The sequence below is a fragment of the Lepidochelys olivacea genome (assembly GCF_965140295.1).
Source record: "Lepidochelys olivacea isolate rLepOli2 genome assembly, chromosome: 2".
NCBI lineage: Eukaryota > Metazoa > Chordata > Testudines > Cheloniidae > Lepidochelys > Lepidochelys olivacea.
In genome coordinates, this window is record NC_140412.1 from 258,571,559 (window position 1) to 258,584,199 (window position 12,641).

The 12,641-nt window shown below is 41.0% G+C and overlaps 1 protein-coding gene across 3 annotated transcripts in view; it reads right to left on the reverse strand.

Moving 5' to 3' along the window:
• Positions 1 to 3,285: 3,285 nt before the first annotated feature.
• OXSR1 (oxidative stress responsive kinase 1) overlaps positions 3,286 to 12,641 on the reverse strand; it is a 118,719-nt gene continuing 109,363 nt past the window's right edge. For all 3 annotated transcript variants that reach the window (XM_084619534.1, XM_084619535.1, XM_084619536.1), the window contains 5 exons: positions 10,406 to 10,473; positions 8,929 to 8,981; positions 7,694 to 7,762; positions 6,630 to 6,694; positions 3,286 to 5,938 (listed from right to left, as the gene is read on the reverse strand). In XM_084619534.1, coding sequence (XP_084475660.1) covers positions 5,864 to 5,938; positions 6,630 to 6,694; positions 7,694 to 7,762; positions 8,929 to 8,981; positions 10,406 to 10,473 — 330 coding nt within the window. In that variant the 3' untranslated portion in view covers positions 3,286 to 5,863. The remainder of the gene's footprint in view (positions 5,939 to 6,629; positions 6,695 to 7,693; positions 7,763 to 8,928; positions 8,982 to 10,405; positions 10,474 to 12,641) is intronic.

Consider the following 12,641-nt stretch of genomic DNA (forward strand, 5'->3'; position numbering starts at 1 on the left):
CTAATGAAATCAAAATTAGCTCTGATATTCCACAGTGGAGAGAGGAGGAAGTGCAATTAGCATGTAAGACCCTCACCAAGGGCCCATGCCACCAAGTATTAATACTTGTCCCCAGCCTCTCTCCATTCACAGAGTTTTGGAACCCATGACCCTTGCCTAGTGAGTGCAACTTAGTTGATGGCGAGTCCCTCCATCATAACAGAAGGCCAAGTACAGTTCCAAGCACAGTTCCAATAATCAGGGTAATAACAATTTATTCTTCCTGCCCCAATAACAGAGACACTGGGGATCCCACAGCAGCCAAAGTGACCATTTGGGCAGCTATGGCTTCATTCTAGGCGGGGTGGGTGTGCCTATGCAAATGAGATCGGCCCCTGAAGTTCTTTTCCACAACTTGCCACACCTCACCACCAGATGTCAGGGTGGAGCTCATCCTGACTCTGCGTACATAACCAACAGCTTTATCAGCCACCAGGACCCAGAGAGAAATAAGAAAAGTATGTCAACCAAAGACAAACAGCAGCTTAGGAATTAACACATATTGAAACAGAGGACGATCCAAGCAGGACAGCACACAGGATAACACAGCTACCAGCCCTGCAAAATTCCATTCACCACGTTAATGTTTTTTTTTACCGAGTAAAAATTAGTTTATTCATTACCCTGAAAGGTTTAGAAAACCTGACCTGAGGAAAGGTTAAAAAAAACTGGGCATGTTTTGTCTGGAGAAATGAAGACTGAGGGGGACCTGAGAACAGTCTCTTCAGATGTGTAAAGGGCTGTTATAAAGAGGGCAGGGATCAGTCACAAGAGGTAATGGGCCTAATCAGCAGCAAGGAAGTGTTAGAAAGTTTCCCTAATATCTAACCTAACTCTAAGGGTAGTTAAGCTCTGCAACAGGCTTCCAAGGGAAACTATGGAATCCCCACCATTGGAAGTTGTTTTTAAAAACAAGGTTGGACAAACACTTGTCAGGGATGGTCTGAGTTTATTTGGTCCTGCCTCAGCACAGGGGACTGGGTCTCAATGACCTCTCGAGGTCCCTTCTAGCCCTACATTGATTCTCATGGAGAGCGGGAGAGGGGATTTTTCCTGACAGTGATTGCCTACACTGAAGGATTATGTTGTATGTATCACAAAAAAGCAGTGTGCTTCAGTGGGCCTGGACTTGGGAGTCAGGAGGCCAGGGTCCTATTCCTAGCTCTGCTACCGGGCTGCTGGGTGACCCTGGGCATTTCCCCTCCCTCCACTGGTCCGACTTACCTATTGAGACTGCAAGCCTTGCGGAGGCAGGGATTGTCTAACGCACCTGGACAATGCCTAGCACAATGGGGCCTCAACACAAAATAATACAAGTACCACGCAACACTGCAGAAGCCAGATGTACAGCGATATTGAGTGAGAAAGCGGCCGGTAAGATGCCATCTTACAAGGCAGTATGGGAACTAGTTTGTTCTAGCCAGCTTCCATGGCACAGGGTTATGGTCTGATGAGACAAACATTAACATGTTCCTCAAAGAGGCCAAGATGGATATGCGCAGCCTCTTTATATCACTGCTGTATAAGGTTCTAGTTAACCCTTTCTCTTCCCAACGTATTGTGACATTTACACCCCTATCATAGAATATCTTAGTGGGGACATTACAAGGGCCCCTCAAAAAACACAAAGGCATATCTCAGCAAGGCCAACACATTTGCAGCGTACAGGCCACGTCACTTCAACACGAGGAGCCAAACAAAGCCAGGCAGTTTGGAAAGGTTTCAAAAAAGCAATCACCGGAATCTTCGTTAAGTTTTACTTTTTTAACATAACAATTCTATTCATTTTCGAACTCCCTTGTCTTTCCTGCTTACAGTTTTTTTCCAGGAAGATATGAAATTTCAGAGGGACTGGTTTCTTTTTGGGACTATGGGGTTGAATGTTTGAAAAATTAGGTTTATACCATAGGAAGCCAACTGCTATCTCTGTTTCATAATAGGGAGCAATAATGAAATAGGGCAACAATTTTGTGTTTTCAGCCCAGTAGCTATATGATGCAAGATGCTGACTGAATACAATTTATCTACCAACAGACCACTGGGGTGGGATGCTGTTAAAGACTGATCACTTATAGAACTATCCAGTCATTCACTTGACACACTGACTGGTCACTAGTTAATCTTTGGCACAGTGATACGAGTTACATAGGACATCTGTAGTTCAGCACCAGGTTACAGTAAGAGTGTCAAGTACTTACTTTGGAAACCTATTGGTAGCTTGCCACGACTGGTGGCCTCCTTGCATCCTCACATTCCAACAAGGTCTTTAACATGGGGCACATTCCTGTTACAACAGTCAAACAGAAGCAACTGCTAACAAAGAGGGGCTTGGAAGAACCCACGCTATTAGGGTTTAAGAGGATGAGCTGCACAATCAGAGTTAGCTGGAGACATGATACTGCAAGATAAAGAGACTTGTAGCATCTCACTTCTGTCTGGTTTCTGTAAAAAGATTTCAGTGCACTCCTGACTTCTCCTAAAATTTGAAGCAAAGTTCTCACAAATTCCTGAATCAGATCCTCTACGGTGGAGGGTTCCTGATAATATTTTAAGACACAAGAAGAAAAAAATTTGGCTCTTTAAAGTGCTATGCAAGCTTCTAACAGTGGTTGGATAATGGACTTTAAATTTGCAACACTCTTGGCTATTTCAGGACAGGAAACTGATTTTGCCCAGTCACACAGCACTTTTATAAAATAGACCAGTTTTTTATTAAGCATGAGTTCAGACATTTTGGTGTAACCCACTACAAAATGCTAAATCCCAGCTCTGCAGAGGTGAAACCCCAATGCATCCTCCCAATTCTTCACAACCCATCCCCACTATGGTATGTCTACCTGCAGCACAGCTGTGGCTGACCCCAGTCCACTGACTCAGTCTCACAGGGCTTGGTCTAGGAGGCTTTAAAATTGCAGTGTAGACATTCAGGCTCAGGCAGGAGCCTGGGCTCTAAGCCCCCAGAACGGAGAAGGTCTCAGTACCCGAGCTGCAGCCCGAGACCAAACTTCTATGCTGCAATTTTTAGCCCTGCAACCCAAGTCAGCTGACGAGGGCTCTGAGACTCAGTGCTGCAGGTTTTTTATTCCAGTGTAGAGATACCATAATAATTTTTCACTCTGAGACTCAGGTATGGAGCTTCTAAAGTTCAGTTATGTACATGAATTCTGGTATTTGTAACAGCCCCGTATACCAGCTTTCCAATATCAGACCCCAACTCTTAAAACAAAAGGCACCTAAATGCATGGCCATGGACAATTTATTCTTTATTGATTAAAAATTAGAGATACATGCAATAAAATACAAAGTCAAAAGAAAAAAGGCGGAATATTTTACATCTGTCATTATAATCTACAACACAACAAAGTTGTGGAGAGGATCCTGTTTCATTAATGTAGCATTATCCTTAGAGTATCAACTAAATTAAAAAATACCACCTGGTCCTAGGTTCAGACCAGAATTTACCAAAAACCAAATCCATTAATGACATATTAAAAAAAATATTTTTTATGAACAGCATTGGCACTTAGAAACAAAATTATCTAGCACTGTAGTATCCCAAGCAAAATTTTGAATGACTACCAAAAATGTCTAGAGATCTAATCTCAAATACACTCTAGCTGCTTTTTTTAAATTTAAAAAACATAGAAGCCTCAATGTCAGTGCAAACACACTGTCTCTGCTAGTTCTGAATTAGGGAGGGCCAGGGATTATTTAATAAATAGGATACTACATTGTTTCATTTGAGCAGTTTGAGTCTGACATTTCTCAGCAGCAGTGCGCAAATGAACAGTGAGGTATTCATGGCATGCAGGCAGAAGAGAATTAATACTGTACCAAAACTATTTGGTCTCCATATTCTGTCTAAAATTTAAAAATTAGAGTAGTATCACCCACTGGCCTTCATGAATGTACAGATCACAACCAGCTCTTCCAAAGCCAATAAGAACTTTAGAGGATAAGCCATGAGCGTATTTTGCATCACACAACACGAAAAGGTGCCAAAACTTTTCATACATGTTTTAAATGAGAACTAACCACCCTGTTGTATTAAAAATTGTCATGTGCTTTATATTCCTTTATTCGCTCTCATACTCAGCACTTTAACGCTGCTCGAACTCTCTCTCATCCTCTTCTCCCATTCCCTCCCTTTGCACTCATTTAGTGATGGGATTGTGCACAACTGGCAGTCCCAGTAGGAAGATATTAAACTACAGGCTAAAGAAACAAGTGCAGTATAAAACCATGCAAAATTTAGGAAGCTTCCATAGCTGCTCATAGAGAAAAATATATAAATATATATTGTTCATTACAAGACTTAGAAATAAAAAAGTCCTAATTGAACCCAGTTGTCCCATTTTAACACTCCTTTCTGAATGGTATGCAACTGATGGAAACAGAATGTATTTCCATATTTCTGTGTTAAATTACAGGCTTACAATTTAATTGTATAAAACACTTCAAAGCCAATAGAAGATACAAAGGCGAACTGTAAAACAGTAGGAAAAAAATCAACACCATTTATTATTCACATATTGCATTACAAGTGTCTTTTTAAACTAAAAGTATAATTTATATTATTTACGTAGAAATTCAAATTAAACACCACATACTAGCGAAACCTAAATGTGAGTTACATGGTTTCAGTGACCTCCTGGATCAAACTTCGACACTTGGGTCGAGAAGACATCTGAAAACCCAAGCAGTTAGTGCAGGATGGACACAAGGTCCAGAGCTTACTTGCCTAGTATACATCTACTGGCAATCCTTTTATTGCTGTAAAACAGAACAGGGACAGTTCCACATGTACCTGTTTGCAAAGCACATAAGGAATGACTCTCTTTCAGCAGGCCAGAAGAATTTGTTTTAAAGAATAATTCAATATGCAGGCTTTCTAAGTGCCAAGCAGCATGGATTTCCTCTCCTTTGTAAAAATGACTATTACTAATCTACCTGAAAGGTCAGTTTCTGGAAAGCCTCCCAGTTCTACTTTAAGAATGGACTACATCTGAGGATGTAGAATCAAAGACCTACTTTAAACAATAACCTGATCAGGGTAAATTAAGAGGTTCTGTCCCAGTGCCACACTTCGCCCTAATGTGGAATAAAGGGGGGAAATGGGGGAAGGCTATTAGCAGTTTACTAAAGGGGCAGGTGATATCAGTTTAAAGGAATCTCTCAGAAATGTGATGAAAGAGAACATTTTGGGCTGTCTTACTGTTAAGACTTGGCTCGCTGTCTGAGGTGCCATCATTCAAATCCATTGAGTTTTAAAAGCACAGCCAAAGATAAGCCAGATTCCCCAGCACGTCAGCTGACCAATCACCATTTCCATTGCTATTTCAGATGCAAGGTGAAAAAGCAGATTCAAGAGCAAAAGAAACAAAAAAGGCCTTTTAAACTTGTGCAAAAACAGCAAGTGAAAGAAATGAAACCCCATGTAAGCAAACATCTAGGCTGGATGATTAGAGTAGTGGAACCCCTGTTTCGTACTCAGTAGTATTTTTTTATTTTTTTTTTTTAAGTAAGGCAATAATAAAATGACCATGCAGGCAATGAATTGTTGGATCTGCACATGTGAGATGAAGGAAATATAAAAACTTACAAGAGTTGTTTACAAAAGCAGTAAACGGAATCAGTAATTTCAGGAAGTTGAATAGATTTGTGATCCTATTTAGGAAAAAACTTTAAAGCTCCTAGAAAGCGGGCTGTAGTTCAATTCTTTGGCAGTAGTGGTTTTTGTTTTGTTTGTTTTTCAGGCCAACAGAAGCATGAGGAATATGCACATATAGGTTTTCAGTAAGGAAACCTCTCCTGGGATTGCAGTTTAGCTGATGCTGAGCTGTGCAAATCCTATAAGTTTGCCATCATCAGGAATATCTGAGCCTTCCACACCAGATGCCTGGGAACATAATGGGAAAGAAAAATTCAATAGCACTACGTTATACATTATTTATAGCTTGACCTGCGGGAGTCTAGTTCAGGGAAGGGGCAGGTACAGGACAATTCTGCATTATGCTCAGCAGGTGGCAGTGTCTGAAGTTTACCTATGAGCATTTTTCAGCTATGAAGAGCTGCGCTCAAAAAGTTTCATTAACAACTATTCATTTTATGGCCAGGGTGAACAATACAGTACTCCCTGTCCCAAGATAGGTCTAAATTTATAATGGGACACCTTCAACCCCCTACTGGAAGAAAACATTCTGGGTTTTGCTACTTCTTTGCAGGGCTCCTCTGCCACTGCCACCATGCTTCTTGGGCTCAAGGACACCCTCAGCCTCCCAACTTGTCTTCATTTGGTCTGTCTTCTGCTCCCTCCCCTCTCAAAAAAACCTCCTGTCATCTGGAGCCTCCCTTTCCTCCTCCAGAAAGGAGCCCACGGCACCTCTAAGTCCCCTTACCTGGCCAAAACACTTCTACTCTTGTTGGGTACATGGGGTTTTCAAATCCGGATAACACCACCACACTATTTCAATACTCTTATTGAAAAGTTCAGGAAAGTAAGGAAGGGGTTCAGGAAGCTTGTCACTACATATGCAGTGTTTTATTTACAAAAATGGCAACTTGCTTAACAAGGGAACAGGAATAAATACCAGTTTGAAAGTGACGGATCTGTTTGCCTGGGGTTCTTCCACAATTTTCTGCAAATTAGCTGCAACTGAAATCACACACACACAGGTTACATTAGGACACACTCAATACAGTTAATTCTAAATCCATTAGGCACTTACTTTTTTAAACATTACTCAGAGTACAAGCTTAGAACATTTTACAAATACAGGTTAATGTATGAAATCTTCAGGCACATAACTAGGCAAAATAAAAAGTTATGTTTAATCTACACCTTTAAACTGTGCAAATATTATAGCTTGATTCTGAAAAGCAACCTCTGTTTATGCAGGTGTAGTCTTAAATGCCTGACTGTATTGGTAAATCAGGTTAGCTGCTAGCTGGCACCATTTCTACCTTCTAAGAGGGAGGCTGGGGTGAGCCCCTTTTCAAAACCAGTCTCTATGGAATGCAATTCGACATACTATAGCTGACGAGAAGCGCTAATGCAATGTAGATTGTTGTTAGTTTTAGACCGTTTAAGAGGATGTATTCTTTTAGAGAATGATTGTGGGAGGTGGGGATCTAAGGCTTGGCTATACAAACACTTAGTTCGCAGCAAGCTGGGCTGCAGATGTACCCTGCACTAGCCTGCTGCGCGCTGTCTGCGTGGATCCTGCTACAACCTACTAAGTGTTCTGTAGTGCACTTCGATCTACTCCTGTTTCAAAATGGGACACCAGCCAATGGTCTCCAGAAGTGAAAGGAGGTGAAAGGCAAGTGTATCCACTGCACTCCCTAGATGCTGTTTATTTTAGTTTGTACTACAATTACAGTCAACAGAACCTTTTCTTCACAATTCTTATAAATAGGTCAAGTTCTCTGTGAACTCTGGGGCTCAAATCCTCACACTCAGGCAAAACTCCCAGTGGAATTAATGACAGTTTTGCCCAAGTATGATGTACAGAATCAGGGCCTAAGTGAGCTTTCCCAGAATAACTCAGTACGTAAGGATCTGGCAATTCTCCACATGCTATACAACTAAAGGTGTTTATTGTAAAGCATACATATTCATACAGAGAAATACTATAGCATCACTTGTAATTACCTATTACTAAATCTCTGCCATCAACAAGCCCAGCTGAGATGAGTTCTTGAGACACACCATCAGCAGTATCTGTAGGGGACAAAGATAAGTACTATTAGTTTACATTACAACTAGTCTGGGACAATTTACACTATGGTCACTCAAACAACAAAGTCATAGGTACAACACTGGACCATCAAGTTTCTCATTAACCCAAATGATTTGGGAATCAGAAATTTGGCAAGGGTAGTTCTTAAAAACAAACAACTAAAACCAGCACAAATTGCATGGATTATAATTTATGATACAATAAAAGTTTGCTGAGCTGGCTGAGCTAGAAAAAATGTCTAAATGGTCACATTAGGATGCAATTATAATATATTTACCAATTACAGTTTTGCTGCTTTTCTACCCTGAGCCTGTATTGACAGGTGGCCAGACAAATTTAAGGCCATTAGAAACTTCTGCAAATATCCTCATCTGCCTCCACCCCCACAAAAATCTAAGAGGTGGACACTATTTAAAATTAGCTACATTGTACCACCTCAGTTATCCAAAGGTCTTGTAGGGACACCCAGAACTTTCGGATTGAAGGAGCTGGTCCAGCAGCCTGCCAATCCTGCATTCATGGATTCATAAATTCCAAGGCCAAAAGGGAGCATTGCGATCATCTAGTCTAACCTCCTGTATAACACAGGCCAGAGAACTTCCCCAAAATAATTCCTTTTGAACTAGAGCATATCTTTAAAAAAGAAAGCATCCAATCTTGAACATCAAGAGACCTTGATGCCATCATATTGAGTATGGAGGCAAGAACCATATAAAATGCAGATCCCAGCATACGTTGTTCCACCTTGAGCCAAGCTGCCTGTCACTTGGAGCATTACATGTTGTGACTTGTATTCTGGAGGCTGTAGACCACACTGTAGAACGCTGAGCTGGACATGGCCTGAGGGCTGCATCTTAGTCCCTCCATTGCTGGTGCTCAGAGCGATATACTTTAAAAGCATGCCCCACTGCCTCAGCACCAAACTTCCAAGAAGGTCTGATGCAGGCAGTTTGCTCTGGATCTCAAACATTTAACGAGTGGAACAAGTACACTCCAGTCGAGCACAGGCCTCAATCTGAACCTTTGCTTGGATCGCCACACATTCATTTCAATTTTTTGCCAAGAAAAAAAGAAACAAGAAACCCACCACAAAGATAGCCACACCCCCCCCCCCAATTCAATACATTTAATTTCCACAACTACTCACCTCTCCCTGGGGTAAATTCAAACCGAATATCATTTAGCTCTTTCTTTGAATTCCTGTGGTAAGAATACATAGTTTTAATAAATTAAAATGAAAAAGCAGATGTTGTACAGAGTTTATTTCAGATTGTTTGGGGATTCCAGTGTTCTGGTTGAAGGGGAGTCATTCAAAAATCAGTTTTAAAAAGATAATTGGATCTTAATTTTTAAATACCAGCTACTCTATCCAACAGGAATGCACAGACAGTTCCTGGATTTGCATCTGGGAGGAAAGCTCTCAGTGCAGGGCCATCTACTTAGGAATTTGCTTCCCCCCATTGGTTTGACAGAGCCAGTGCTTGTTGATATTCAGGATACATGAGGCCCATCTATCCAGGAACTTATGAGCGCCTCCCTACCACACACACACACACACACTCCAGTATCTGAGCACCATGCAAACATGAATGGATTTATCCTTGAAGCATCCTTGTGGGGTAGGAAAAGTATCCCCATTTTGCAAATGGGGAACTGAGGCACAGAGATTAACTAACTTGCTTAGGAAGTCTGTGGCAGACCTGTGGAGACACTTGAGAATTGAATATTCTTTAATGGTACTGCTGATGTTGCCAATTTAGATTGTATTTATAATTGGTTTCTCTTTCTTGTACCTAACTACAGAAGAGCACTATACACAGTGGTAAACCGTTCTAAATAAGCTGATCTCCTTATACAATGAACATTAGGAAGGGTCCCCCTCCCCCATGAAGTTAGCTAAACACAGTCATGCTTAAGAAAGCACAACAGAAGGCCACTCAGTACGACGATGTCAGGTCACTTGTGCAGACCGCTGGCTGCTACTCCATGAGACACTCCCAGCATGCCCACACAGAATCCCATTACAGCTGAGCAAGCCCACAAGAGATCAGGTACCGTAAGTGCTTTTTTGTTGTTTTAAACAACTTAATATCCCTGAACACCCCTGGGAAAAATGGATAATTCATTCTTACCTAGTACACAGAGTTTGGCAAGCTTCACACAAAGATTGATACCTTTTAGGATACAGAATTTGCAAAACTGCAAGGAGGAGTATGAATAAAAGAATTTGGGCCCCCTGGATTTCCTCATGCCCTCCAGTCCCATGGCCAAACATTGCTGGGTTTGGGTCCCAGTTAGGGGGCATAGGATGGAACCTAAACTGGAGTACATGTACGGTCACCATCCCTTCAATACAACAAGGGAGAAGACATGATGATCTATGAAAATAACGACACTTCTAGAACACTCTACAGTCATCCTCACAGCAACCCTCTGAGGTAGGGATAACGTCACCTACTTATCTTACAGATGGGGAAAACTGGTTATATAATTTACTCAAGGAAACAATATTTCAGTGACAAATCCAGGATTACAATTCCAGAGCTCCCTAGTTTAACAGCCCAGGCCCTACCCACTCGTTCACACTGCCTTCCTTTCCAACAGCTGCACAGTAGCACACTTACCTTAACCTTAGCACAAGACTGATGGGGACTTTTATATCCTCCTGAACTGGTGCTGCGGCAGAGGGTGCCTAAAATGGGATTGGATTATTTTAAAATCAACTATCACTAACCCCTCTGCCCCCAGTCTTAAAAACACAAAACACAGATTACAAACAATTGAGTATAAATACAGAATACCATACAACTATCAAATACTATGTAATGTGTGGGCATATAACCACGCATTGGAATTTTGAGAGCACAATGAGAACCCAAATGAGAGGAATATTCATGTCCAGTTGAACTATACTACACAGTAATATTTAGAAAGACAATCCTGTCTGGAATTGTCTCCAGAGAAAATAAATGGTGGAATAGGTATTTGCCTTTTAGAGACACTGGAAACTGGTCAGAGGCTTCAGAAGAGGTTTTCAGTGCATTTATCAAATAATTTTTCAGGCAAATTTGATTTGTTTGGAATCTAAGATATTTGATAGAGAAGATATTTGATAAATCAGGATGGATTTTCTATCCCATGCCTCAAGATATCCTACACAGCTTTCTGAAGATACAGGAAAAAATTTTCAAAAGCATCTAAGTTTTTTAGGAGCCTTAAGCCCCACTGACTTTCAATGGGACTTAGGCGATTTAGAACATTTTAGCCACAATCCATAAAACCATAAATCGGGGGATTTATAGATTAGTAGGGAATTTACCTTTACCTAGACGTACATTCCTGAATGTATGGTTGTTTCAAAGATCCCTAACGCAATGGATTTTAAAAAGTTCTAAAAGGGGTTTATCTACCCATTTTCACTTCTGAATTATGGCTGATTATTTCTGCTTGTAGTTAGGTATTTGTTTCATGCTCTTCAGTAGTACATTTCCAGATCTTTATACTGCTGACGATAGATTTTAGGAAAGGGATATATTGTTTCATCAAAATCTGGCGGGGGATGGAATAGATTGCTCTTTCATTGTCTAAATCTTGGTCTGTATTTCACATGCTGCACAAGAGATTTTAACTTGAAGCAATAGGACAGACCGTGTACGAGGCTGACAAAGCATGGAAACTCTACCCAAGACCTTTTTTCATCTGAATCAATCTCTTTTGAGCAACTTAAAAATTAACAGCTTGACTGAGAAATGAGGTATTTCACTCCATTCGATATCAATTTCACTACCTTTTCTGAAAAATCCGGGTCTAAATGCTGACCCTATTTAAAAAAGCATCAAAGATTCTGAGCTATGATTTAATGCAGCTAAGTGAATGTCTACTCCAAACTGTACCATTTCTCTTTAAGACTAGTATGTTGTCAGTAATGGTTATCTTTAAAATGGAAATACGAATTAAGTGCAATGAGATTATATATAGTTCTACTAAAAAGAGTTTCTAGGAAAAAATGAAGACCAGAGTGTTACTTTTACTAGCAGCGTTGCCAAAACTCTTCCCTATGTGGCTATTAGAAAGAACAAAGCTAACATTGTCTTGTTAATATTAAATGCTTCTCCCCAACTGCAAATATGAACTTTAGTTTATTTTATTTAGAAGTACCATCATTCAGTAGTCTGGCAAATTTAGCAGCACTGTAAGCCAGCCGACTGCAAGACATATTCCAAATATCTCTGGAATGGTTTATTCTGGCAAATTCCGCCCCCACCCCCGCCCTTCAGCATTCACTTCTTTCCCTCCTGGGTAGGCTCTCCTAGCTGGGCTTTCCACTAAAAACAATACAGAACAGAATTAAGTTCTGTACTACTTAGCAAGGTTTTAGGTTTCCTCACACACATCAATTCTCTTCTGCACCAAATGGGAGCCTGTCAAAAAAACAGCCTCAAACTCAAAACCACACAGGGAAATCTGATTTCTCTATTAGCCTTTGTTAATACGAAGGCTTTTTCAATGCACGTGTCATACATCCCTTTCAGAGACTGGGGGACCTCCTCCTTCCACCTCCCAGTTTCCTCCTACTTCTCCTTATAGACATACCCTTGAGGCTCTGAAGCTGCTGAGAGGTCTGGCCAGAACCTGCTTGACTGCCCTGTCAATGTTACTCCTTAATCACCTTAAACAAGAAGCTGCTGATCCAACCAAGGCATTCCCCTCTTTCCTTCACCCTTCCCCAGACTCAAGAATGCGCTCCCCGCACAGCACTAAAAGCCACTACTAGTTCGGAGAAAAGAAAACCCAGGAGCAGCAGATCCCTGCAGGACTGTGCAAAGCTAAGCACCCCAAAGCCATTAGGGCCTGCCTACT